A 27,604-nucleotide genomic window follows, 5' to 3' on the forward strand; every position below is an offset into this window, starting at 1 on the left:
GTGGTGCTCTCCCTGGGCGCCGCTTGCCCGTTGCCCGGGTGACGGAGAGGAGCCCGCGGTCCGGCGGCGGCGGCGGGAGCAGCGCCCGGCCCGGCCCGGCCCGGCCCCGAGCCCGCCCCGCTCCGAGCCCACTGCCGCCTGCTGGGCCTGCGGGCTGGCACCGGGGCATCTCGGCGCTGATGAGACTCACAGCCCGGATGCTCGGCGGGCGCACAGCGCTCTTCGCCAGCCTGAGAGCGTGTTCCCTCTGCCGGGTCTCGCTTTACCGTCCGTCCTTCTGAAGACTGATCAGCCTTGTCGCATGTTAGTGGGTTTATGTATCACAGAATCAGTTCGGTTGGAAAAGACCTCTGAGATCATTGAGTCCAACCTGTGACCGAACACCACTATGTCAATAGACCATGCCAGATCCCGCCTTTCCTTAGACACCTCCAGGAGCAGTGACTCCACCACCTCCCTGTGCAGCCCATTCCAATGTCGAATCACCCTTTCTATGAAGAAATTCCTCCTGCTGTTCAGCCTACACCTCCCCTGGCACAGCAGCTAAAGACTATGCCCTCTCGTCAGCTGCCTGAGAGAAGAATGTAGGTTGTAAACTGTTTGTGTTGGTACCTGCAACAAGCTTTGATGAACAAACAGGATCACAGCAGGAGGTTTTCTGCCTTCTACATGTGTACACACGTAGAGGTGCACAGTAGAAACCTGCATGAACAGCATAAAAAACCACGGTGCCAGAGCTCACTGGCAGCTTTTAGAAGAGAAGCTGCACTGTGCAGGCACTTGGACCGTGCTTCTCTTGATTACTCTCAAAGAGCATCAGTTTGTTGCCTGTCAGTTGCCTGGTTTAGGGTATGAGTGGTTGATTATGACAAATTTATGAATTTTTAACCGTAATGTTGTCATCTTTAGATGGTAAGTGGAGGGGAAATACGTATGCATGCAGTGACAGGACATGGGGCAATGGCTCCAAAAGGAAGAGGAGCAGGTTTAGATTAATTATTAGGAAGAAATTTTTTGCTGTGAGGGTACTGAGGCACTGGCACAGGTGGCCCAGAGAAGCTGTGTATGCCCTATTCCTGGAAGTGTTTGAGTCCAGGCTGGATGGGACTTTGATCAGCCCAGGCTAGTGCATGGTGTCCCTGCCCATGTCCTCTTGGTTTGGAACTGGATGATCTTTAATGTCTCTTGCAACCCAAAGCATTCTATGATTTTACAATCAACATATTTGTTTCTAGGAAAATAAATGCCCATCGAGTCAGACCAGTGGCTCGTCTAAATGAGAGTTGATGAGTTTCCTTTCAGAATGCCATCCCGTGCATCAAGGACAAGTGGAATGCAGCAAAAGGCAAACAGGAATGCGTCACGATCCATCCACATGTACAAGGTGCAGAAGCTCGAGCACCACTGAGGCTATAAGCACCATAAATACTCCTGCAAATGGCATCTTTGACCTTCATGTTGCAAGAAAGCTGCATCTGGCTCTGTAATGACAGTGCTGGGCTATCAGTTCACAGGAAAAAAATTCCCATTATGAATTGCAGTCAATTCCCATTGATTTAGAATCACAGAATAATATTTGCTGCTGCCTAAAAAGCAGCAAAACACACCGTACAGGAGGGCATTTGGGCTGTTACCAAACATACTTGCTCTAAATGCTGAGGGTTCTTTTTCAATTCAGATGGAAAACCGTCTGGCTGATTTTCAAGGAGATATTTAAGGTTATTCAAAACAAAAGGTCAGACAGCGAACAAAGAAACAATGACAAGGCAGGAAACCCAGCAAAGAGTAATCCCTGTGAATCAACCACGCCTAAAAGCCCCAGCAACTGGATGAACGACTAAGCCATTTGTCCCACTTGCAAAACCCACTGAAGTGGATTCAAAGGAGGAAACTCTGGAATGTATGCAAACGAAGGGCAGTTACTGCAATACGACTAGGGGAAAATACTGCAATAAAGAGGCTTTAGGACTTACGGGGGGAGTAGTTAGCAGCTGTGGGGGGATGTTGAGACCGATAAAGAGAATTTTAGGGTTTTCAAAACTGCACTGGTATGCTTGGGGTAAAAATCACCGGCAGGGAAATGGTAGGATCAAGGTGGATCAAATGGAGAGAAAGTAGGTATAAACAAAGCCAGTCAAATGCAATCAGTATGTTTGTCTGCACAAGATTCGTATCTGATCACCGGAGCCTGCATTACATTTTTAATAAATTATTTTAATTGTTTCCCGTGTTATTGTGCTCTTTGTTTTGTGCATGTGGTCTGTCTAATCAGCAAGTAGGATGAAAGGTTTATAGGGCCAAAAACCTGAGACTGATGAAAATGCATTTCTCTGAGTGCTGATCCTTAGGAACAGGATCAGGCCAGTGACACTGTGCTCATATGGCTGTCTCTGAGTATTGTCTCCTGTCAGATTAACCTATGTGTATATGTCTTTTGTGGTCTTGCACAGCACTCTGCTACTGCTGGGGTGTGAAACAAGAAAGCTCTCATTCACCTCCACTGACCCAGGAAAAAAAGGAAGCCACTGGACCTTTCAGTCCACCAGGTTCAGCTGCCCTTAATACTTTCAGGGAAAGCAGGTGCACCTGGCCAATATCTATTCTGCTCCCCAAATGGTGAGATGCCAGCCTTTTTAGTGTCTCCCGATAAAGCACTTGTTCAGTCCCATAATTGTCACTGAGCATCATGCTGCGAATTGTAAGCCTGGCTAGAGGGTCTGACTGGAAACCTGTCAAATGCTTTGCCTACACATAAGGCAGAATTCATTGCGTAGATAGCTCACGTTTTAGGTACAGCTCTTCGCAGCTCTGGGAAGAAGCAAGAAGCAGCTCATTTTCGTTCGAATGATTTCTTTTTCCAATTCCAGCCCGTTTTAGAAAAGGAGGTTTATTCCCTGGAGAAACGGCATCTTGCAGAGCAAGCCACGGAGCGATGGTGACACTCAGTGGCCCTGCAGGAAAAGTGCACCTTCCGAGCTCACGGGGTTTTTTTTTCCAATTTATCAGGAAGACAGTGGTAGTAAATGAACCTTATACAGAGGTGACTAAACAGCACGTGCCTATACTATAAGAATCTGTACAGCACGTGCATACTGTGCCGTACAGATTCTTATAGTATAGGCATATAAATTGACATGTAGTCTATACAACTGCATTGGCCTTCTTTCCCTTTCCCATCCCCACTTACTCACTTCAGCCTGGAAGTGAGACCATCACCTTCAGGTACCTCAGAAGAAACATCCTGCCTCTTGTGGTGGACTGCTCATTGTACAGACTACCTTTTTTCATGTACAGACTTTTAATATGCCATTTATTTTTATAATAGTGCCCTAACAAGGTCAGAATCCATTTGGGGCCATCTTGTGTGTTTACAGTCATCCTCCTTTCAAGGGGCATACTTTCCACTCCTTTTAAAAGCTGCAGAGCAGAAAAATCCCTTGCTGTCTGAGATGCTGGTGACCAGATTGCCTGTTAGCTGCTGCATACACTATGCTTTTATGGACCTTTTTTTTTTTTTTTTTTTTTTTTTTTTTTTTTTTTTTTTTTTTTTTTTACAGATTAAAGCAGCAAAACTTTGCAGGAAATTTCCCAGTTGCCCCCAGACTGTTTGGGCAACCAAGACCCACACAGCTGCTTGTAGAGAGGTGGTGGAAGGAAGTCTCCTCGCCATCAGCCCTGTCTTTGCTTCCACATTACAAAGGTTCCTTTCTTGCTCTGGAAGGTATTTCCGATGGATGTCACCAAGGACAGAGACCACTTTTCAACAGCCACAGAACTGAGCAAGCATCAGATTGCCCATTCAGCACAGACTAGCCACTTATTTCATTCCCTAATATTTAATTCAAGAGGCAAAGACCTCACTGGCTTCTGCTGTACATTCTAGCTTATGGGAGCTTGCCACACAGCAGCTTTTTTTCAGCTCTCTGCTTTGCCAGCTTCCTCAGCCCCTCATCTGCAGCTCAATAACATCTATCTGATTTGAAACCACTGCCTGGAAATATCTGTTTGTATTCATATTTCACACACTTGTTTTTCTCACTTAGCTGCCCCATGCAGGTACAAGGTGCCAAGACATCCTGTCTTCAGAAGCAGAGGAATCTTGGTGGGCTGCTTCTATTAGGATCTAATTTCATGGCAATCTGATCCCATGAACTGTGAAGCAGACCCTTAGAACATGTCCATTTAGAAATGGGAGAGCCTGGCTTATGGACACAATGAGCATGTTGGGTAACAGGCTTCAGGTTTTATTTACAACCTCCCTATCTGAAGTTCAACAGATCAGATGCCTTTGACCTCAAAGCTCTTCCAGTCCAGCCCAAATATCCAGAGGAAGAGACTTGCCAGGAAGGCAGCCAGGAGAGGAAACAGGTCTTGCTTTGCTCCCTTTGCAGAGCACCATTGAACAGTCTCTGTTGACTCCTACAATCCTTAGAGGCTTGTCCCTTCATATTTTTGCTAACTTGAACTCAACCCTGTCTGCTTTTTGCATCAGCTGTTCACAAAATGTGTCACTCGGTTCCTCAGGTTTTCTACCTCCACTAAATGCTCGTTAAGCACTGCTGTGAGACTTTTATTTTCCTTTTGTCCCTGTGTAGAAGGGCTGGTTCTGCACACCTTATGGACCAATTGTTCTGAATGGTCAGAGAAAAAAATATATAGTTGCTGTCCTTTTGCAAGATGTGTTGATCAGGCAAAGGGCTACTACATAGGGACAACCCAAGCAATCCTTGTCACATCACCTGCTTCACTTCTTCACTTTATGTTCCTTTCCCCCCCCTTTTTTTTTTTTTTTCTCCCAAAGTACTTCCTGTTTAGAAGCTTATCTTGTTGACTTCTTTTCCATTGCCCCTGGGCTTGTTGACTTCATCCCTTACTTCAAATTTTTGGTATGACTGTTCTGGTAATTTCTCTTTTGGCAATCAGCTCTGTAAAACTAGTACCCAGATTGAGATAAGATTTTTTCTTCTCCAGTGTCCCCCTTTTTATGAGTGCTATCTCCCTAATGGCACTGCAAATCCCGCTGGCCATCTGCATACATTCTGCTGTCTTGTTTCATGTGCTGCATCCTGAAATTCCTCAGATTGTTGTCTTTTTTAAGTAGTGCCACGGGTAAGGATTAGTCATTTGGGTTAATGACAGGATGGGACTAGGTGTTGTCAGAGTCTCAACAAGCAGTGAATGTGTACTGAGTGTTATTTTGGCTCATGCCCTCCCTTCATAAGATTTTGCTGTACAGTTCTTTTCTCTCTGAATGAACTGGTAAAGTATTTCTTCCATGGCATTCCCTTGTCTGCTCTCTCTCTTCAGTTGTGACAGAAAAATGACTCACAGGATCAGGCAGTAAACCAGACCAGGGTTTAAAATGCAGGGGGTTTTTTTTGTGTGGAGTTTGGTTGCAGATCAACTATTGAGTTAATTGAATTGAAAAGGGAGCTCAGAGATGGGACTTGGGGAGGAGAAAGATTTAAATCACTATGGTGACCAAATGCAAAGTATGTAACACAACATGCACAGTGTTTCCCTCTTTTTCATGCACTGAAGTCTTCATCAACTGTCAAGTCACTACCTTCTTTCCAGGTTCCACATACTTTATTTCACCTGTTCCCAAACTAGTGTGTGTTAAGCCAGTTTTCACATATAAACTTAGCACAAAGGAAACAGGGTGTTCCCAACGCAGCAGGGAAGAGGAGAGCTGGAGCAATGAAGTTTTCCCTATGCAGGCAGAAAACTCAGGCTGCAGAGTCAGAGCATACTAGGAGGAGACCTGCTTTGAGGCATCTGTGGAAAGAAAGAGAAAAGGCAAAGTGCCTGATGAATTTTTAGGAAGGGGTCTGCGGACTAAGAGATCTTATGGGATGAGTTGCAACACAGGCATTGACATAGGCATTTCAGTTGTACTTGGATTTGGGATGCTGTGAGGACTGCATGGAAATGAAATAAAAAGAGATCATTTTAACCTTCCATGGTATGCTCAAGCCTTAGTCTTCATTGAGATTAATACCTGGGCTAGAAACTGCCCACAACTAGTAAGTAGATCCCAATTCAACCTGCAGTCCCAGAAGGCTCTACATCACATGACAGGTAAAATGCAGAGCAGAGGTGGGATGATTTACCTGCTCACCACCAGTCTGTGCCCGGTCCCATCTGGGAGCCTGTTAACACTGACCTGAACTGCAGGGAAAAGCATATTCTCTTGCCGAGCGGTCATCTGTAGAAACAAGAGGGAGAGGGTGGTGAGCTGCAGGACTGCACAGCAGGGTAGTGCTAAACCCCACTACCTAAATTTTTCACTCCTCAGACTGTGAATGCAGGAACAAAGAAATGTCTCTAGTGGGTCAGGCCAGCAGTCTGTCCCCACAACATGTATCCTATACAGCTGTAAAAGATCACCTTGTGCACTGTGATACCTTCTAATGCAAGGACATATTTTTGTAAATAAAAATTTTCCACAGCATGCCCTGCTAGGCTGGTTTATTTAGAGATAATTAGCATTTTCATGTCAGATAACACTCTTTAAATTGTATGTACTAAGCACAAAAATTCTTGTACAGGATGAAATAGTGGAGAGAGAACATATTAGGTGTCAATATTTAGCTCTGTAATAGCTGGATTAAAAAGTGTCCTTTTCTTGCCATGGTGAAAGGGGGAACAGGAATGGAATTTAGTATATGACACATAGTGCTGTTTTTGAAATCTCCAGTGGCAGTTTTTCCATTTTGTTCTCATTTTTTTAAAAATAACTTTTAATGTTCCATCTGCTGTTTTGTCTCATACTGAGCACAGAATAATCGGAGAGACTCAAAATATCATCACAATCTCTCTTCTCTGTGCTAATAATTCATTTAGAGCTTTAAAGGGTAACAAATTATTTTCCTTTTATCCTCTGAGACATGGCAGGACACAATGGATGGCAGGATTATTATACTATACATGAAATACATACAACTAAATTCTGCCTTCTAGTGGATCAGGGTAGCACTACGTAATACTGATTTTCAATAAATGCCCAAGTATTCTCAAGAGAGCTAAAAAGCTGGAGAACTCATGGCAAATTGTCAGAGAAGTCTTCTAGATTGAAGCTAGACGAAGAAAAAAAAAACACAGTCGTGGAACATAGAACACCACACAACATAATCCTAGTGCCAGGCAGCCTTGTCTCAAGAACTCTTCTAAGCAACTGCTACTTGAATATTGAAGTTTTCTAGAGGAAACCCAAGTTTGAAGTTGCAGGAGGACATGCACTGGAACAAGGGGGTTAAAGAGAATTAGGGTCACAGGGTCACATAATTATGTCTGGGTGGGGGGTACAATAGTTACTTTACACCAATGTCAGTGAAATCTCACCTGGCTTATAGTAGTCATAGACGTGCACTGTTGCAGCTTTCAGATTCTGCACTTCAATATCTTGTTCCACTGAGATGTTAAGCTTCAGAGAACTCTCCCCCAGCTGGAGAGACGAATGGAAGTGAGCAGAACTGCACTGATCATCTCAAAAATCACCTACATATACTAACTTTACTCCTTCTGCATCAGAGGGGTTTTTTTCTATCTTTCCAGGTTCCTCCACCCTCTTCTTCTTCTGTAATAAAGTTTAGCCTGCTTGACCAGCCTAGAGATTTGTACTTCTAATCTGCAAAAGTCCCCATGCAAAGTACTTCAGTTGCTACTACTTGAATGGGCAGTTCCCTGTGGTCTTCCTCTTACCTCCTCCAGGTAGATTGTGATTTTGTCTGGTTTTATCTCTGTCTTTTTCACAAGGGGGACCTTCTCCAGCTGTATAGGAAGGCAAGAGATAAGCTTGGTCAACATCAGCTTATTGGGCTTCCCTGTTTCACACCAGGTTTGGTATTTGTACATGAACCACTGTTGACAAAAGCATTTAGCCTAGCCTGAGGACTAGTCAGGTTTGCCTTCCTTGGCATTGAGATTGCTGAGAGCACATCAAGCCTTAGAAAATACTTTTCAGTTTTGGTACAAGTGTTCTTGGGCCATATTCCTACTGTCACCACTGGTAGCAAAGGGAAAACTGGTTAGTACCAGGCTATGTCAGATCTTCCTAGCTATTGTGTGGAACACTGGAGCATTTCATTGAACAACACTATGGGATTCAACACCACTTTATGGAATACCCCTAAAAATGGCACTGGTAAGTGCAAAGGGGCCCAATGCACCCCAGGTGATTCTAGCTAGGTGCTTTTTTATCTTGTCTCTGACCTCTTCCTGTGTATACAATCCTCACTGTGGACATGAAAAACTGCACAACCACTTGTGCAAGTGGAAAGTTTCCTTGTGAAATAGCCTGTTATATCTGCACTTGTAATTACTATTCTCCAACACTTCTTAAATGTTTGGATATTTCTGACTGAGCTACCTCTGGAAAATAGATTTTGATATCCTCAAGGAAAGCCAGAGGAACAGTCTTACCTCTTTCACAGAGCTCTGAACAGGAATGAACCCTGACAGCATCTCCACCTCCACCAGGGCCATGTTACTTGTCCCACGGTCTCCTACATATCTGAAGGGGGTCAGGAGAGAAGCATGTTAGACGTGGAAGGCAGCACAGCATTTCTAGGATATATTAATTGACACTTCGAAACTTTGCCCTGCTCTACAGTGATATGAAAGCTCAGCAGTATGTCTAACTGGTGAGACAAAGGTACAAAAATTGGTCCCCATCTACTTACTCAATATGGACAGAGATTGTGCAGCAAATCTGTTGTGGTTATTGTGGAAATAATATGGCTTCCTGTTGCCCTCTCCAAGGTAGAAATTACCTTTGCTGTTACAGGCTGAGTGGAAATGTTGCTATCATTCTCTTTCAGTAAGGACAAATGGCATGAAGAATATGGATCAAGACTCTCATTCTAGACAGATGCAGGCAAGTGAAATATGGATAGGGACTGGAGTTTCTGCTGTCTAGTTCCAGCAGTGGTTCACACTGCAGGGGGGTGCACCTCAGGGCTGGTTCAGCCCAGGATGCCAAGTGTTCCCAACATGGGAGCTCAGCTGCTGGTGCTCTGGGACTGCTGAGCTGCCTGAGATGGTTGCTGTGGTTGTGCAAGACACTACCAGTGCACTGCCACGCTTCTCCAGGCCTTAATTCTCAGTTAACAGTCTCCTTGGGATCTATGGAGAAGAAGAGTCATCCTGTGTCTGTGATTCTATAGACAGGAGGCCTTCATGGGGTTCTAGTCATACAACTGGGTTCATACTTTTTACCACTGAAGAAAGAACCTCAAGGGATCTCATACCTGACAGACACATGGATGTCAAACTCTTTCCTGACACCATCACATTCTCTTGGCACTGTTTCCACATCCAGGAGAAAGACCTCTTCTATTCTTGGTGGTGGGATGTTATAGTACAAAGTAGTCTGGTGGGGGAGAAAACATCTCTGTGAAGTGCCCCAGAGTTTCCCTGAGTAAAGCACCACCTGTGCCTCCAGCTTTAATGGATTGGTGGCTAACACACTTGGACTCAGATGCACTTTCTGTTCAGAGATGTGCTGTTAAGCACATTGCATCAGCTACACCTGTCAAATGCAACCCAAAACTTGGAGACTCAGCTATCTGTGATTCAAGGTCTCATTCAGTCTCATAAAAAATAAATATCTGTTAAGGTTCAAGGAAGCTCATTAGCTAAAACACTGCCCCACAAGGAGAAAGAACTGTAGCTGTTAATGCTTGACATGCTGATAGTCAGTAGCTCTAGGTCTCAAGGGAAAAATACTGGTAGAACAATTATACTCCCTTAAAAAAGAATAACAAAAAATTGGAAGACAACTCAGCAGGCAGGATGATCACAGTCATCCAAAGAGCAGCATAAGCCAATCTTCCTCCACCTGCCTGTGCTCATCAAATGTCTTATGCTCATTGACTGTATGCAAGTGTAGCCGGGCAGTATGGTTCGAGTTACCTCCTACATGCATTAACAATTAATAATTCTTGTGTCCCCTTGACTAAACACTGCTTGCAGATTCTCTGTGGACATCATCTGAATGGAAGTGACCCAGCAGAAAAGGTTTTCACCAAAGGGCGTGACTTAAGTTGCTGGATGAATGGCTCACAAGTGAACAACTATCAAAACTACCAGAAAAATAAGATGTATCTTCCTGATGGACCAGTTGTGTTTGTTGGTGTACTGGAATAAGAAGACCGTGGTACCACATCACTTGTCATCTCTGCATGTGACAAATACCCAAAGAATTTTGTGTCAGAAGATATAGTGTCCAGTTCCTGATATCCTGTCCAGTGATATCAACAACACACATTCAAAATCAAAGCATCTACTCTTCTGTGTCTCATTACTCCTGACTTCAGAGCTACTGGTCTCTTAATAATGACATGCCTCTGTAGGGTAGGAAAGCAAAGCTGAGACATTTCTGAGGAGATAAGAGAGATGGTTACATGAAACCCTGTCAACAAAGTACACCTGAGTACCTTCAAGTTTGACATGATTCTGCCCAGAAGACAAAATCCTACTCAGAACTTGAGGCTATAGTACTTAAAGACAAGCCTCCCTTCAGCAGTCAGAGGCAAAACCTGAGAGCTCTGTGCCTCACGCGTACACACCTGGACATGGACGCAGCCACTGCCCGTCGCTTGCACTCTGTAGGTCCCTGTGTCTGCAAGGAGAGATGCCTGATGCAGGACCAGCTTGTTGTTCCTGTGCACATGGAACTCCAGGGGAGAAGCCCCCTTTCCTTTCACTGCCACCTTGACATCTCTGATCTCCTGAGGAATCAGGGCTGCATACTGAGCGAGGGCCTGCAGGCTGACAACCGTGTCCTGGAGGGAGAGTCATTGTCACTTCGCTAAGGGGCCATGCAGGACAAGACCCAGCACAGCAGTTCAGGGACTGCAGAGAGAACTACAGTCCTCATGGCCCTGATTCACACTCTGACACAGGCAGGCTCTGTCCCACTAAATGCATAGGTAGGGTCTATGCCAAAGGCAGAAGGATAATTTTTGGTACCTGGAACAGGCAGCTTGTGAGCTCTGGGCTTAACAGTGCCAGAGACCCTGGGTAATCCCAGTTACACTACACAGAGAAGTGTTTCCCCATGACACTCCCTTTCCCAAACAGGGCTCATATATTTTGTCTGGAAAGGATGGGTCTAGAGTAACATGCACGTGAGAGATGTACACATCACGCCAGGCACAACAACTCTTTCCTCCGTGACTTTCCCTGGTTTGTTACCTGTGTGGAAGCAAATCCTCCAAAGGCATTTCTTTGTGCACTGAGCCAGCGCACAAGCTTGCTCACCGAGGCTTCATTGACTGACAAGTCTGGTTTGGAGACGTGAGCCAGGACAATGTAGGCTACTGTCTCAATCATGGAAGAAGACTTTTCATCAGCAGATTGTGATGTCAGTAGCTGTGCTGATAGGGGAAGAAATATGTGGAAGAGAAGAAGTGTAGATCCCTGTATGTTCAGTCTCCAAGCTTCAGTGTTTTTGCTGTTTCTGCATTTGCCTAGCATGGAGTAACAGGACCCCCTGTGCTGAAAAGCTTTTGGACTCATTTCCAGTCACTTGTACCTATTGTACAAGAACTGCTCAGTCTTCGAGGGCAAATTGCTGTTAGGCTACTGGAGGAGAAAGACTACCTGACTTACTTTTCTGGCATCCTCACTATGCAGTGCATAGTGAAGGGCAATTTAAGCAAGAGCTGGGCTCCCACTTCAGGTCCAAGCTCACAAGCACTGGATACATCTGAGTCCAGTTGAATATTTTGCTGTAGTGGTAGTAGGGGACTAACATAAGAATTTAACTTAATTGCGCCAGGCTTAGTTGTGTAGGAATCTTCTGCAAAGGTACAAGTGTGAAAACCTGAAATGCTTTTACATTCAAAATCAGTTTTCAGAAAGAAACCTTCACTTTTGAAAGGAGAATCACCAAATCACTTGTTTGCATAATACCAGCCTCAAGACTTCAGAATTTAGCTAAGGTCCTCTATGGAGAACCTTCATTATGTTTATCACAATGGAAGGTATTTTGCTTCTTCCATGTGTATTATCACAGAGGCAGCTCTGAACAAGTACTGCACTGAATGTGTGCAATTCTACTCCTTCCTGTTCCAGCTGGCAGTACGAGTGGCTATGCAGTGAGCAACATTCAGTGCTGGTAGCTGGTCAGGCTGAAAAATCCTCTCTCCCTTTGTTTTTTTTAATATGTTATTTTTCAGCCCTCAATGTAGTTCACCATACTGCCAGACAAGCAAATGTGGGGAAGAACTCACTTACTCACTTAGGTAATATTACCAAATATTTAACCATAGGTTTAGGTGCTTTGAACATCCAACCCGGCATTCTCACTCAGGACAGAAGTCTATTTTTTTCCCCAAGCCAATGAGACAAAAGGAAGAACCAAGCTCAGCAGCACAGCAGTAAAGGTCCACCCACCCAAGAGCACTGAGCTGAGTAAAGCAGCAATGGGGAAGCAGTCAAAAGGTCTGAATTTTTCAAGTAAATGTCCTGACCAGTAGCTGAACACACATGGTAAAACAAATTTGCTCTGCAAGATCTCCTGTGCTATGTATGAATTGCTGAAGAATGACAGGAACACCATGACACAAATAAGCATTTTAATGACACAGATTAAGCATGGATAACCTCTGCTGCTTTTGATTAGAAATTGTTTCCTGGGTCTGAGAAAACTAGAGATGAATAAATTATGTTTTTCTGACACAAAACTGTATTTGTGAATAGCTAAATCACCCAGAATACTGCAAGTAAATGCTGCAGCTATCAGACCTTGAACACAGTCATGATCACTAGGACCCCAAAGCAACAACCTACCAGTTTCCTTCTGTACCATATCCAGGAGCTGCTTTCTCATCTCTGTGTCCTTACTCAGTGTAAAGACATAAGCCATCAAAGCCTTGACATAAAGGCTTGTCTCATCAAGTGTTACCTTCTTGAGGCAATGTAAAGCATTTTCCAGCATAGTGTCCTGAAAAAGGAAACCAAACCAAGTGAATTTCCTCTGACCAAACACCAGGTTGTTGTGAACATCAATCCCAGACACATCCTTGATGTATTTCAGTGCTAGCATCTCTCCCAGGACTGTGAAGTGTGAGATAGAGTGGTCCAAGCATCACTGACTGTGAGTTGAAAGCAAAGGTGTGCTGGACTTATCATTGGGATATAGAAGATTGCTAATACACTGGAGAATCCAGCTGTAGGAAGCATCTGGTAACATGCTGGCTCAGAACTGACAGAGACACATGCTGTGGGTGTCTGATCCTGAAGGGTATGATGTTTTTAGAACTGTACCATTAAGCCTGGAATATAATTTCTTTTTTTCTAGAACAGTCTACACTTGTCTTGAAGATCACTGCTTTTATCTGGGGGAGGAGGGACAGTGCATACCTGAAAAGTAGGGGGTTTTTCTCTTCTGTTGATCAGGTTAATGAAAACCATTGCCTCTCCCTGCAAACCCTTTGTTATTTTCAGACACAATTGTTTCCCTTGAGATGAGCTGGGAAAAGCAAGTGCTCTGCTTTGCTGCAAAACAGGCCATTTAATATTAAGAACTCCTCACCAAGATAAACTTTTCCTGTTATTGTGGGAGTGACAGAACCTTTCACCAGCTCAAGCTGGGTACTCCCTCAAGCCCTCAACCAGGGGAGGAAGGAATGGTGGAGCATGCTCCCAAGCCCTGCAGGAGTTCAGGTGTGACTTACATTCCTCTCCAGATGGAGCTCCAGCAGTGCAGCAGCAATATAGGCTGTTAATGAGATTGTATCGTCCACACCACCCTGCAAGCACACAGACAGTCCTCAGAAAAGGGCAAACCCAACCACTGCTTGCCTGTCATTGCATAGCCCCAAAAACTGCATCTGAGAGAGCACAGCAACGTGCTTCTAGGCATTCCTGGACTGGAAAGCCCTCCAGCCTCACTTGCTGAAAGGTTGCTGTTGAAGGCACTCTCAGCCTAGACATCCCTTCTCATAGAAAGGCATGAAGCAAACTGTAAAGCAATTTATCTCATTAAATATGTTACCACTGTACACTTGAATAAAGTTTTTATGATGCAGGATTTGCATCATAAAGAAGAAGTTATGCAAGTTTACATATAGGTCATCTGACTTTGAGAAACCACAGGTTAATATGTGTTTAACAGGCTTTTTCAGGAGCTGCTTTTCATCTCAGGGGACATTCATTCTTGGGGATGTTCTGCTTACATCCTCAGGTCTGAGACAAGAATACATCTAAAATGAGAGGGAGAAATTGGGCTAAGATGGTAAATAGTGTTATTCACACTGACTAGAAGAAACTTTGTAAGTGTAAGCCAGGTGGAGATGCAAAGCCTATTCCAAAAAGTTCTGTTCAGATAGAAAGCTCAAGGTGGGAATCAATGACAGTCAGACAGGGATGAACAGTCTTCATGCACACTCTGGTTTTATTTTGTACTGCATCCAAATTTTAGGAAAAAATGTGTAACCATTTGCTCTGTGAATGTAGCAGCCTGTTTTCTTTCAGAAATTTGCTTTGCATTTAATGTGGGCAGTTTTGTAATCTGACCTGTGTGGATTATTTGCACCTTTACAAAGGCAATGAACCCAAGTATTGCCATACTGTACACACATTGCTGAGTACCTAAGCTCTAGGGCATGTTCACTGAGAGTTTGGTGCATTTCCAGCTGCACTGCATGGATCATTTGGGGGATGCCAAGCTCCAAAAGGAGTAATATTTTTGGGGTAGTGGAGGGACAACTGTGTCTTCAGACAATCCTGTATTAGAGCACATAGGGTATTGTGCACTGTAAGATATGAGAAGAGGGAGAATCCAGCTGGGGTATTCTAGAGAAGCACTAAAATATAAAAACGTTTCTCATTTCCCTCTGCCCTTGTAGTGCCTCGGCACAATTAGCTGTGTTGTCTTTTGGCTAGAGTGAAAATTAAGAAAGCCTATCAGAGTCTAAAACCTCACACAGAGGAAATGACTGCTGGTTTAGGCCACGTTTTTCATTCAGCTCTGGAAGGATGCCTTAATTATGCTAGGGCATGGGGACACTGCTTTGTGCCACTGTTCACAGTGGGAAAGCCTGAGGAAGCAAGCCTGTGTCTCACAATGTTCCTCCTGCTCCCACTCCCATGTCTGGCAGCCATACCTTCAGGTCATTGTTGAAGAGCTTCCCCACACTCTGGAAGCAGCCACTGGGCAGCTGGTGCTTCTGCAGCCAGCGCAGAGCGCTGTGCACGTGGTCCTTGTTGATGTAAATGTGAGAGCTGGCCTGCCCAAAGGACCTGGCTACAAAAGCTGTCAGCCTGTGAGCAGAGAACAGAGGAATCCCATGTCACATCCAGGAGATGAACCAGCAAGGAGGACAGGTTTAGGGTGACAACAGCAATTCTGGTCACTCACCACGTGTTGCCCTGCTCATCACCTTTCCCAAAGGCACTGTAGGAGCCATCGTCGTGTTTGTAGAGTAGCTGACGCTGGTACCCTGTGACAACAGAACGTGGCACATTGTGAGCACCTGCAGCATCTCAGACTGCATCCTAGCCACGGGAAGATGGCTTCACAGCAAGAGGCTTCACCAGGTCTTACAGTCAGAGCTGCTGAGACAAGGACACCAACCCCAGGGGGGCCTAAAGGCAGGCTGAAATATGAGGCACATTGAAACATGAGACACAAACACTGGCACTATATTAAATTCAGATTATACTGGAAAGAATTGACGTGACCCCAAAATATGTTTTCTAAAACACAGGGAAACATTAAGCTACTGAACTCTTATTTACTCCCAAAGGCTACTCTTTATTCCATGCACCCCACAGCATCAGTGTGACAAGAAGCAGCTGCACAGCACTGCTGAAGTGGCCATGCAGCTCTGCACCACTGGAGCTGTTTGGAGCAGGTGCTGTAGCTTCCTGCCCTGCTGCTTTGCAGAAGGGTGACATGCTCAGCCACCTCATAGCTCCCCATGTGCCAGGGAGCCCTCAGGGGCTTTGCTGTGAACAAAAAGAGTGGTAGGAGTGAGGAGGAAGGCTTTTCCTAGAGGGAACACAAAGGAAACACTAATTGCTTTTCAGCACTTCTCCTACTCCTGTTGGGACTCAACAAAGCACTTTTTATGGGATGTACAGGAAGCAACAAGGCCATGCCTTTGAGCTCTAATGGCAGAATTCTGTCTGCATCTGTTTGCTCTCCCTCCACCCTCCTCACAGTCTTAGCGTTTACCCTTTGTCTTTCCTCTCTGCCACCACCATTCTCTTGGGTAGACCCCACTCTCCCAAATACATGTACATGTTCTTAGTACGTGCCTTCAGTACCAGAGAAATAGGGGAAAAGAAAAGGAGTCAAATCCTGTCCAGACAAGGAGACTGGCAGGCTGAAATATGAGGCACATTACAACATGAGACACGAACACTGGCACTATATGAAATTCAGATTATACTGAAGAGAACTGACGTGACCCCAAAATATGTTTTCTAAAACACAGGGAAACATTAAGCTACTGAATTCTTATTTACTCCTAAGGGCTACTCTTTATTCCATGTAATAGCAGCTGATGCTGTCTTTTCACAAAGTGCTTCTGTCAGCCTTAGACTGATAAGGGAACAAACAGGCATCACATAATGATGGAAATCACTAATTACCTACACCTTTCTCAAAAAATTTGACTTAGTACCTCAATTACCAGCAGTGACATGTTGTGCTTTCTTCAGAAACTTTTCTTTCCATGAGACATTTCCCTTTCCTCTGTGATACCTTCCTTTGTCACAGCTCTGGTAGTAGCTGCCACTCCTGCTCTTCAGCTCCCCACCAGATCTGTGCCCCACAGTCTTGATTTCTAGCAGCTTCATTTTGCAGCAGAAGGAAGAAGGACAATGCTTACCTGTTGTCAGAAATTTCAGTGCTTTATCCTTAATTTCTCGATTCAGTTGTTTAGTCTTGTTCAGGTACTGGAGAATGAAGATGTTTGGTGCAAACTGGACCATGTTTTGTTCACCACAGCCAAAGGGCATGCTTAGCAGCTGGTCTAAATTTTGGAGTGCTGGACCCATGATGTCACCTTACATTTGAGAGGAGAGACATGAGAAAGGAAAAGCACAGACACTGAGCAGTTTAAAACAAAAGGACTGCTGCCTTCCCTAGGCTCTGCTGGGATCATAGAGAAGACCCAGTCCCTGCCTGAACATGATTGAGATTTCTGGTGACCCTTCCTACATTAGCCCAGCACAGAAAGGAAAGCCATCATTGTTCTGGGATGAGGAAAGGAAGCTTGAGGGTGTCTGAAGAAAGGTAAAGAGAGATGTCATTCCTGAGTGGGTATCAAGAAATTAGAGACAAACCGGTGGAAGTATGCAGGGATAGTTTTGGTTCATTTAAAAGATTAATTGATCAGTGTTTCTGAGGCCAACATCACACCCCTTACAAATGATCTCATTAGGAGCTGGGTCAATGCATCAATAAGGCCAAAGTTTTGTGCGTGTTCTTCTCACTACAGACCCAAGAGCAGGGAAAGCCTTTCTCACCAATCACAGAGAATGTGACTCGGGCAGATCCCTCCAGCACTTCTGCAGGTAGAGTCAGGGAGAACTCTTCAGAGATGGTGTTATCTGAGGAAGGTAGAACCCAGACATTTATCCCATAGAAGAAGCCATTCATACAAGCGTAGCATCCAAGGAGGCCCAGGTGAAGCAAAATGTGACATCAAGTCACAGGAGCCAAGACTTGCAAACAAATGCCTCAATACAGGAAATTTTGTCAGGTAAAAGATTGACAAGGACAAATTATAGTGGTTGTTCTCCCAGGCAGGATGGTGCCACCAGTGCTTGCTCTCTCATTAATTCCCCACCACCCCGCCCCCCCCCCCCCCCCCCCCCCCCCGCACCGCCCCGACACCTTCTGGGTATTTGCAGTAACCCTGTCCCTTCCCTCCTGGTCTCATGATCAATGACAGTCAGGAATTTTTGTCCCCTACCTGCAGGACAGAGAAAGGCATTTTGGGTCTTCTCTTGTAGGACACCTCCTGGCTGCAGATGGAGAAAGAGTAGTTCAGGTAGGGAGGACAAGAAAGGAAGTCACCCTCCCTTAGCAAGTTTGTCTGATGTCCAAGAAGGGGCTAAACTTCCTCTCAGTATCTTGCTGACTGCCCCAGGGCACAAACCCCTGTCCCTAGGGGTTCTCCACCCTAAGATGTGACGAACCTTCACAAGCAGAGATTTTATCACTGCGTCTCTCTCTCCTTGCAAAGGTGTCACAGCAATCCTGTTACCACACAGACCGTGTGACTCTTCTGCCACACTGCTCACGGTGACATTCACTCTGCCTGCAGGGAGCACAGGGACACATTGCTGAGCACTTCCAGTAGACAGCAGTATGTAGAGCATTAGATCCAAATTAGATTTGCAAACGTGGGCAAATTCCACCCCTCCTCCCAGGGGCTGCCACACTTCCCTCTGCCCTGACTCACCCAGCCTGGTTGCTGTCACGTTCCACACAAAGGTTTGTGCTTCGTTGGCACAGAGGCAGCTGGTGAACTGGCAGCTTGGACAGGCATCCACCTGTAGTTCTGGGATCTCCATGAGGGTGGTGTGGACCTGAGCATGGTTGGATGTACAGGCACACATTGGGTTAGTGTTAGTAAGAGGCACTGCACCAAGCAGCAAATGCCCTGGGTCATAAAGTTGTGAGGTTGTGTTTTATGGCCCACATACCAGCATCAAGGGCTCCTGAGGAACTCACAGCTTGTCTTTGGGCTCAAGATTTTGTTCTAACAGAGGCCATGTAATTGGGGAAACTCACTTGGAGGAACTCACCTGGATGCAGTCCTTGAGGTAGTTGAAGACAGTGGCTTTTAGCCTGAAAGTCTCTCCTTGGATCACAGAGTATGGCAGTGATACATCGATAAAGAATGGCTGGAAGACCCTAAGAGAGGTCAGAGGCGAGAAACCAAAGCCAGTATCGGCTACACAGAAGGTGTTGGCATTCCATTCTGTGATGGTGTCAGGTACAGCAACTTGGAGAGACGCTTGTCCATCACCCCTGCAGCAGGAAGCAGAAGAGGAGGACTTGCTTAAAAGCAGTCAGAATACTCCAGGAGTACCCCTGGGGAAGGAAGGCAGAGGCTGTTACCCACCCGACAGAAACCAAATCCCAAATCCAGGTCTCTGGGAAAAGCGTCCGTGTTTTTGGCTTCTCCTTGTCATCAGAGTGAGGTTTAGTTTCAGCATGGGGAGCTTGGCTGCCTGGTAGAGAGCAAGTGAAACCTCAGAAAACAGCATATATAGCTACTGGTGAAACTGGCTCTTCATTCACAGGCAATCTAACACAAACCGCAAATGTTTTGTGACACAGAATGTGAGTGGACAGGGCTGGTGTTTCAATGAGAATCTGACACAGTGTGGGTATATTGGGGAACAGAGCTTTAGGAAGACAGTTGTATAGAGTTTAGCCCAAGGCTCAGTCTGACGGATCCAAATTTGGTCTGGATCCAGCAGGAGACAGCACGATGAAATGGACTCACACTCCTTTAAGTAATCTGTGAAAGTGCTGGCAGAGAGAACACTACATTCCATATGAAAAACAGTGAACACAGGGACACCAAGAAAGAATGGAGATTTGAGCTTCTACCTGTGATTTGTAAATCAGGTCCATTGAAATGGACACAAGCTTTGTTGCTGTTATACACAAACAAGAAACACAGCAGGATGGGGCTCAGTTGTCTCAGCTGCAGGCTGGCCAGAACTGGGAGAGGGAAGACCCTTCACTCAAGAAGTTGGACATGTCTGTTCCTTACCAACAATAGAGAGTTTTCTTAAATATATCTTTTTACGAAAGTCTGGAAACACACAGGAAACAGGCTTCTTGATTCTAGTGTTGGTAAATATTTTCATGCGCAGTTTCTGGGAAAATAGTACAGACAGTAAATCATTGATAAATAAAAGGGAACGAGGAATGTTGAAACTATCTTGTGATCATGGGTATCAAATGGGAGCTGGTGGCCAGTGGTGCAACACTTTAAATGCTGCTTCTTTACACCTATATGCATAACCTTGTGGCTCAGATTCTGACCAGTGCATGAGGAATCAAAACCAGTTTCTGAGGAATACTGGGACCAACTATTATTTCTCATACAAGATTTCAACTAGATGTGCATTTAATATGCCCAACCCTAGCAATGACACATAGTCTAAGGAATAATCATCTAGGAGACAGCACAGTAACATGCCTTTTGAAGAGAATCAGGGTCTGTATTTGCATGGTAGAGTTCTGTCAACTTAAGAAACCCATGCAATTCAGTCTACATTTTAGGTTGTTTTCAGTGTGTTGTTACCCTCTTCTATTTTGAGGTGCTTCAACTTGCATATGTTTTATTAAAGAGCATTCTGCCAGAAGCAGCACTCTGCACTTCTTGCATTTCAGTTAGCAGACATTTTAACACTTTTCTGGCTATCATGCTTGTTAGCATATCAGTTTATTTAGTTGTTTGTCTTGACAGTTAGCTATAAAGCCAAACTGTGAAAGACTTCCTTTAATTTAAACTGCTTGAGGATAAGTAAGGAGATGCTCAATAAAACACAGAGTAAAGCGGTTTGTAAATACAATAATAGCCAAGTGGTGATTGGTCAGAGTATGGTGAGGTGCTCAGTATTACTGCTGTATTCTTGCCACTCCCCCTTTGTAGTTATGGGAGCCTGAAGTAAATTTGTTCATTTTCACACTATCTTTTTCTTATCAGGTGGTTTGTACTATGCTTACTCAGCTTTCCCCATAGTCCCCAAATGAGCGTGGCTAGAGCAGACAGCAAGGAACAGATGACTTCTTGTAGGCATTCAGGATGGCATACTGGAACTCACTAGCTCAGGCAAAGTTTAGAGGAGGTGTAGGCACTCACCTTAAACAGGTTGTAGACATCAGCCTCACTTTGGTACCACGGTGCACCCATCCTAGCCTTTTTGTGGGGTCTGGGCTGCTGGGGCAGGCAAGGGTATGCCTCAAAGTCTTCCAGGCGGTAAGGCAAGCCTCGTCCTCCAACCGTGAAGCTGTCCTTGAAGAATTCCTCATACAACTGCAATGGAAAAGCACAAGCCTTCAAACAGAACTGGCCAACGAGCACGTCTATGGGTCGAACGTTTGGGTTGCTGCCCTTTATTCCATATTGAAGAGCTTTGCAGTTGAGGAAGTTGGCACTGACCCAGCTTACACCAAAGGACATAATATAAAGCACATATATAGGATAATATATACTAAAGGACATACATCCAAGCAGTGCACGTAGATAAGCAGCTTTTGGGCTGCAAGACAGTTCAACGCTAGGGTGCAAAATTAGGATATAAATGCTTCAGTTTAAACACAAGCCATTGGCACATCTGACCTATGTATTTAAAGATTATTACTTTAAACACCTGTTAGCAGATGATGCAACTGCTCTGCACTAGGACAGCATCCCTATGAAATGGACCACCAAATCATACTGTGGGCCCTATCAACAGGTGTAGTGCATGCCCCTGGATTTGGTGAGGCTTCTTTGTAACACACTGTACTGCTATAATTTAACTTGCAATTTTGCATGAGGCATGCACCTGTTTTATCTCTGGTACACATTGTGGATTTATGTTAGGATTTTTCAGGTTTTGCAGTATTTTTGCTCCAAGTGTTAAATTAATTCCTCTGAAACACACACCTGCTTTAAGATAGGTGCCTCCAACCCTTCTGATTGTCAGAACCCACCTGGGTGCTGACAAGATACTTTCACCAGCCACTGGGTGCTCTGGGTGCTCTTGTTTTCTAAAGAACTGCTCCTGATCAGAGCCACTGATCTGTCACATGGTTGTAACTCAGCAGTGGTTGGAGCAGAGGGATAGGAGGACCCTGCCAGGGCAAAATTCCATTTTAAAGGCTTAACCTCACTGGTTGGTGGAAGATGGTGGAGCAGAGATGTGGATGTGAGGGAGGCCCCTAAGCACTCTCCCTCCAAGTAGAAAGCACCAGCATCTCCTTGAAGCAGCTCTCTCTGCCTCCCCCTGCAGCGCCATGAAGCATCCACCACCCTTCAGGCAGAGGCTCACAGCACAGAGCTGAGGATGAGAAGCAAGATCATCCCATAACTGCTCAGAAGAGGCCAAAGAAGAGGCATGGCAGGGCAGCCACCTAACACTGCAGCTGTCCTGGGATGTCCTGTGGGCTTCCTGCCACCCGTGCATGGAGGCAGAAGGCAGGCAACCTTAGGGGGCTGGACACAGCAGGCTGCACTCACACTGTCTGCTGTTAGGGTTTGGTTCCTCTTCAGGAGGACACTCTTGTCAACAGCTCGCACAGAGCACAAGGACCCTGGAGCAGCCTTGAGGTTCAGTTTGACTTGTGATCCTGGGACCTCCTCCTTGTGTGAGAATTCCAGTGCCACCTGCAAAAGAAGACAAGGTCTGGGGACTTAGCCTTGGAGAGTGGGACCCTGTGACTCTTATATGTCTGGGCTGCAGAGGGAAAGATTTGAATAAGGTAGGGAAGGGGAATGAGGTGCTGAATCAGGCCATCCTGGAAATCCATTGGGAAGGTTACAGGGGCTGCAGTACACACAGCCCTAGCCAGAATTCCTCTACCATCAAACATCCATCACCCTCTGATCCAGAACTACCACAGGGAGCTGAGCAGACAGGTTCGTTTTCCGTGTTAGGGAGCGTATGAATGACAGTGTGTTCCCAAATCAGTAACAGGGAATGGGGGGGAAAAAGGGTTCAAGGGGTCCGGGTTTACTCCTTGAGCAAAGCTTGCCAGCTGGTGTTGTGGAGAGCAGGACTAGGAATTCAGGGAGAAGGAGGTTACCTGTCTTGTTTCTCACCCAAAATACTGGGCATCTGGGTTTGCATATATCCAGCTTACATCATTTGGACAAGGATAAAACAAAACCAGGAACTACAGTACATCAGAGCACATCAATGATGCTATCACACTCCTTGTGTGATTTCTGCTCACCTTATGGCTAAAGCACTTTTCTACTTCAAACTGCTCCACATCAGCCACAACCTCTCCATCCGAGAAGACCGCATACACCAGAAGCTTGATGTCAGGCAGGAAGTCATTGCCAACAGGCAGAGTCAATGAGAAGGAGCCCTGCAGATCTGCGCTAGACAGCAGCGAGGAAGAGAGGGACAAATCCAAACAAATCAACTAATTGGAGTGGAACACACATTAAGAATCAAAAGAGGGACTTAATAATTTTTACCTTACAGATAAGAATGCCCCACATAGACACTGTCACAACTTAACAATAAACCAAGCATACCATTTCTTTGACTTATGTCTTCTCCAAAGGTACAAGTTGGCAGCAAAGTCATAAGACTGGATGTTAGATCAATTAGACAAGACAGAAGGAGGACAGTTGGCTAGAAAGACACTGAATTGAGAGGAGATTGTGTTGGTCTTAGGAGAAGGATCACCACTAAGAACTCAGTTCAATATTTCCCACCTGTGGACAAGAATAAAACCTAGAGACAGAATCACTGGAGAGTGGTCAGTTTTCTGGAGTATGTTATGAGACACTTAACTTCTCATGTTTTTACTCACTCTCATGCTGCGTAATTGGCACCTTCTTCTCTCTGCTGAAAAGGATCTTGCCTTTTGCTATCACCTGAAGAACAAAGAGAAGCACCATTCAAGGGTCTGAATTCCAAGAGTATGAGGAGAGTGTGAAAACAGCACAGGAAGAGAAAATGACATCTAACAAATGGTGCCCCCTAAGTTCTTGTGGCAGGATATGATTTCCAGAGTTCTGCAGCAGAGATGCTGATGGTGTGGCTGGGTAGGACTTGAGAGGTGTTGGTTAGGCCATGAGAAGGTGGGGCTGCTTGCAAAGCCAGAGATACCTCTGAAGCTATGGGCAGCTGCTCTTAAGACCCAGAGAACTCTGATCTTTGCATTACCAGGATCCAGTACTTTTTGATTGTACGAGTGAGTCCAGTTCAGTAACCAAGACAGTCATAACCTCTCAGCTAAGCTTTAGTCACACCCTTGCTTTGACTCACTTTCTTGAAAGTGGACTTCATCAAAACACTATTGCTTATCTCTGGTGTGCATCAAGGCCCTGTGCAAGGGCCTCTCAAGCTCTTCCCTGCAAAGATACAGGTGAGGGAATGTCAGCTGCCCCAGAAATTGCCTCTTAGTTCTCAGACAGATTGCCCCAGACACAGACAGACATCCAGGGCACACCTTCTGGGCAGAGTTTAGGCCAGCCAGCCACTGCCATCCATGTGGACATAAGAGAAAGTAGGGCAAATGGCAGGCATCTATCACCCAAGCTTAAGTCCAGACATGGATAACAAAGCAATGAAGCTGGGGGCTAGGAGCAGGTCCAGGACCTGGAAAGCAGGCACAGGTTTGGGCAGAACAGAGTCACAAACTGACTGTCTAGGAGTAGCTTTACCTTTCCTGTGAGTATCTCTGTGCTGTGAGAAAAGGGTAAAATGCCAGTAAGCATAACCTTGCCCTGAGAATCAGCTGTCTTCTGTGCTCACCAAGTAGTAGAAATCAATGTGGTCTTCTTCAGAGCTGAGTTTATTCTGGGAAAGGATATAATCCACCTGCACTTCCTGCTGTTGACCACAGGACATCACGTCATCCTTGGCCTTGATCTCAAGGAAGCTGTCGCTCTCAGAGTAGAAAGGTTTCAGCCAGTGGAGGTCCTCTCCTTCAATGTCACCAGAAAATGAACTGTTGTCACTTGGAGGGCGGTAGGTGGCCTTCCGAGCACATAAACACAAGGTGGCAATGCAGTTAGCACCAAGTGATGCAAAGGAATTTGTACACCTGCTGAAATTCTGTTATCACCTGAGCTGATGGCAGACTGCACATCTGTACATCTAAAATGATTTGTTGAAACATCAAAGTCTCTTATGAGATTTCCTCTTACAAAGTTTTAGCAAAAATCTAAGCCTAGTAGATTTGACCACAATCTCATTTTTCCTGTTTTATCTTTTCATGGGATTCACCCCACACCAGACAAAAGATTTTCAGCAGCTGATACTCACCCTCAGAGAAACCATCGTGCTGTTCCAACTGGTGGTATCTAGTGTGAAGTGAGCTTCCCCCTTGTCATCTGTGAGGAGTGACAGCTGTGTCTCCTCATCATTGACATCAACTATTAGATGGACTGTTTCATTTCTGAGGGGAGACTCTGCACTGTGGAAGAACATCTGTGGGGAAGGGGAGGAAGTTAATACCCTGTTGTGCCAGACTCTGAGGCACTGCCAGTGCTTAATATTAATTGCTTCTATCACTGGGTACCCTCAGCCCTTCTAGCTTGCAGACCATATGTAAGAATACAAATAAAAGTCCAATAAATACATGAAACCAACAATTTGAAGCTGTTCAGGACTGGAACAAAATAGGACTACAGGCAAATGAGACATCTCTGTTGGGGGAAAAGGTGAATTCCTAAGATCCTGAGGTGTTTCTTGGACAATGCTACAGGATCTTTGATATCAGAAAGAGATTTGTCCCCAACAACTTAACTCTTGCTGTTCCTTGCCCTCCATGCTGGGGTCAGTACTGGCCTAGGTGAAAGTGTTTCTAGCCCCAGGACAGCAGTCCTAGCATCACCCAGGGGACCTGAGTTAGAAATGAGTGCCAGTGAACTGATATGCAAGGCTCTAGAGATTTCTGCAAAGTTACCATGAGCTTTCATCCAAAGGGAATGTTACGTGCCTGCTGACGCCACCCCCATCCCATATGCACAGATTAGTTTCAGGAGATGCTCCTGGGGAAGCCTCCAGAAACTGCAGCTGGCCCCAGAATTCCAGTCCAGGAAATATGCTATGCTAGGATGGGGAGAAAAAAATGTCTTCTACAGGAGGCTTCACTCCTAGTTTCTGGGTGCCAGCAGAGCAGCATTGACTTTCCTGGAGACTGTTCCTTTCTTCCTACAAAAGGTTTCATTTGTGGTGCATTCTGAGCAGAGAAGGGATCATGAATGTTACCTTCCCTGTGTATGGTATCCCTCGTTTGTAGAATGGATGGAGGTTGACAAACTGTACAGATTTCATTATTGTCGCAACAGGAATTAGAGCTGTTTCCACAGAATGGGCTCCTGGATGGGGAGGTGAAAAATCTGTTGAATCTGAAGCCATGCTCTCAGGGAAGCAGAAGTAAAAAACGTACTTCAGCACTACCTATGACATCTACAAGCTCTAAATTTAGGAGACAAAATACATTCTTCTAGGATATGATTCCATCAAGCTTTCTGGGCTTCCTGCTTCATGACATAATGCATCACAGCCTGTAAGTATTTATTTACATATTTATTTGTTTATGTTTTTTGAAGATAAAGGGAAATTAGATGACTGTTTAGTTATAAACAGTCCAGCACTTTGCAACTGGCTGAGGAACACCCTGGTGTCCAGGCAATCACTATGAAGTTACATACACGTGAAGGAAGGTGAATGGCGGAGAGGATCAGGAAATCTGGTGAAAACAGATGGAAGAGGTACTAGAATAGAGACTATTGCCATGGCAGAAGATTTGGGAACTTTCAAGTTACTTTTTCAAAAGAAATTCCACTGCCACATAAAAACCAAAACCAAAACTGTTGCCTGTGAAAAAGAGAATGCTCCACATATTATCCAGTACCTGTTCCATTTTCCACTATTTTTCCTCCTGCAGTTACGTAGCTGTCAGCTTCATTTATTTCCAGAGCTTCTGTCTTCATTGTGAAAGTAGCACAGCCATCCTTATTTGTCTGCAGAGAGAGGAGAACAGAGAGAAAGAGTGTGGTGTGGAGGAAGACAAACTGTTCCATAGATGCCAGGCAATCCTAAAGAAGGATTTCCAGATATTTTTGAAACAGAGGAAAGCTCCCAAATCCTAACCACAGAAACCCATCATGGATACCTTAGGCAGAAAAGAAAATCAATATACTTGGATTAAACAATCACTAAAAAAGTGTCAAAAATTAAAAAAAAAAAAAGTATTTAAGGCAAATCACATAAATGATGTCACAGAGACTCTCAGGAGACTGGATTCAGCCCAAATCCTGTAGCTGAGAGAGCATGAGTTTCATTATGTGAGCTAAAGGTCTCCCTGAAATGCTATGGCCCTGATGAATAAAGCCTGACAGTGTATCTTTCCAGACAAGACCATTCCTGTGACATGGCCATATTAAACACAGGCATCCTGCCAGGTACAGATGGCAAGAGCTTTGCCAGTTATTGAGGCAGAACCTGGGTATATCCAGTGTTTCTAGCCATGCCTGTGAAATGCTCCTCAGAACCTTTCAGGGCCTCTTACATGCCATGTGGAGCTGGCATTCAGCTGATGTTTTGCACAGCTAAGACTGCACAGCCTTCCAGCTGGAGTGCATTTTAAAAGATGCAGAGATCCAGCAAGATTTTTATATTCTGGCTCATTGCTGTCTGGTCTGACATTTAGAAATATTTTCCTGTGACTCTCAGGCCAAAACCCATGCATCTGAAACCCGTGGGAAAAAAAAAAATGCAAAGCATAACCACAAAAAATAATGGACACAGATGAGAAGAAAATGTAACCAACAATGGACATAATTTCAGACCAGATACCAGCAAGCTTAAGATGACTCATTGTGCAGGGGTAGAGCAAGGAATATGGCATGGATCCACAATCCATGTGATGCTCCAATAG

At 45.0% G+C, this 27,604-nt stretch overlaps 1 protein-coding gene and 1 long non-coding RNA gene across 2 annotated transcripts in view; one reads left to right on the forward strand and one right to left on the reverse strand.

The window, feature by feature from the left end:
- Positions 1-193: 193 nt before the first annotated feature.
- LOC135294504 (uncharacterized) lies at positions 194-2,223 on the forward strand. Its single transcript, XR_010356592.1, has 2 exons — positions 194-584; positions 1,236-2,223. It is a non-coding gene; the product is annotated as an uncharacterized LOC135294504 (long non-coding RNA).
- Positions 2,224-5,219: 2,996 nt separating this feature from the next.
- LOC135294502 (alpha-2-macroglobulin-like protein 1) overlaps positions 5,220-27,604 on the reverse strand; it is a 29,264-nt gene continuing 6,879 nt past the window's right edge. Inside the window, exons 10-37 of the mRNA XM_064409838.1 lie at positions 26,579-26,687; positions 25,930-26,039; positions 24,982-25,146; positions 24,469-24,693; positions 23,522-23,585; positions 22,931-23,076; positions 22,215-22,361; positions 20,853-21,026; positions 19,755-19,860; positions 19,095-19,203; positions 18,775-19,000; positions 18,429-18,555; positions 18,163-18,284; positions 17,937-17,988; positions 17,488-17,571; positions 16,848-17,024; positions 15,371-15,452; positions 15,117-15,273; positions 13,686-13,760; positions 12,799-12,952; positions 11,200-11,381; positions 10,572-10,787; positions 9,252-9,373; positions 8,425-8,515; positions 7,705-7,773; positions 7,345-7,447; positions 6,167-6,208; positions 5,220-5,778 (exon numbers count right to left, since the gene is read on the reverse strand). Of these exons, the coding sequence (XP_064265908.1) occupies positions 5,753-5,778; positions 6,167-6,208; positions 7,345-7,447; positions 7,705-7,773; positions 8,425-8,515; positions 9,252-9,373; positions 10,572-10,787; positions 11,200-11,381; positions 12,799-12,952; positions 13,686-13,760; positions 15,117-15,273; positions 15,371-15,452; positions 16,848-17,024; positions 17,488-17,571; positions 17,937-17,988; positions 18,163-18,284; positions 18,429-18,555; positions 18,775-19,000; positions 19,095-19,203; positions 19,755-19,860; positions 20,853-21,026; positions 22,215-22,361; positions 22,931-23,076; positions 23,522-23,585; positions 24,469-24,693; positions 24,982-25,146; positions 25,930-26,039; positions 26,579-26,687 (3,462 nt within the window). The 3' untranslated portion in view covers positions 5,220-5,752. The remainder of the gene's footprint in view (positions 5,779-6,166; positions 6,209-7,344; positions 7,448-7,704; positions 7,774-8,424; positions 8,516-9,251; positions 9,374-10,571; positions 10,788-11,199; positions 11,382-12,798; positions 12,953-13,685; positions 13,761-15,116; positions 15,274-15,370; positions 15,453-16,847; positions 17,025-17,487; positions 17,572-17,936; positions 17,989-18,162; positions 18,285-18,428; positions 18,556-18,774; positions 19,001-19,094; positions 19,204-19,754; positions 19,861-20,852; positions 21,027-22,214; positions 22,362-22,930; positions 23,077-23,521; positions 23,586-24,468; positions 24,694-24,981; positions 25,147-25,929; positions 26,040-26,578; positions 26,688-27,604) is intronic.

Source organism: Passer domesticus, chromosome 2 (genome assembly GCF_036417665.1).
Source record: "Passer domesticus isolate bPasDom1 chromosome 2, bPasDom1.hap1, whole genome shotgun sequence".
Lineage (NCBI taxonomy): Eukaryota > Metazoa > Chordata > Aves > Passeriformes > Passeridae > Passer > Passer domesticus.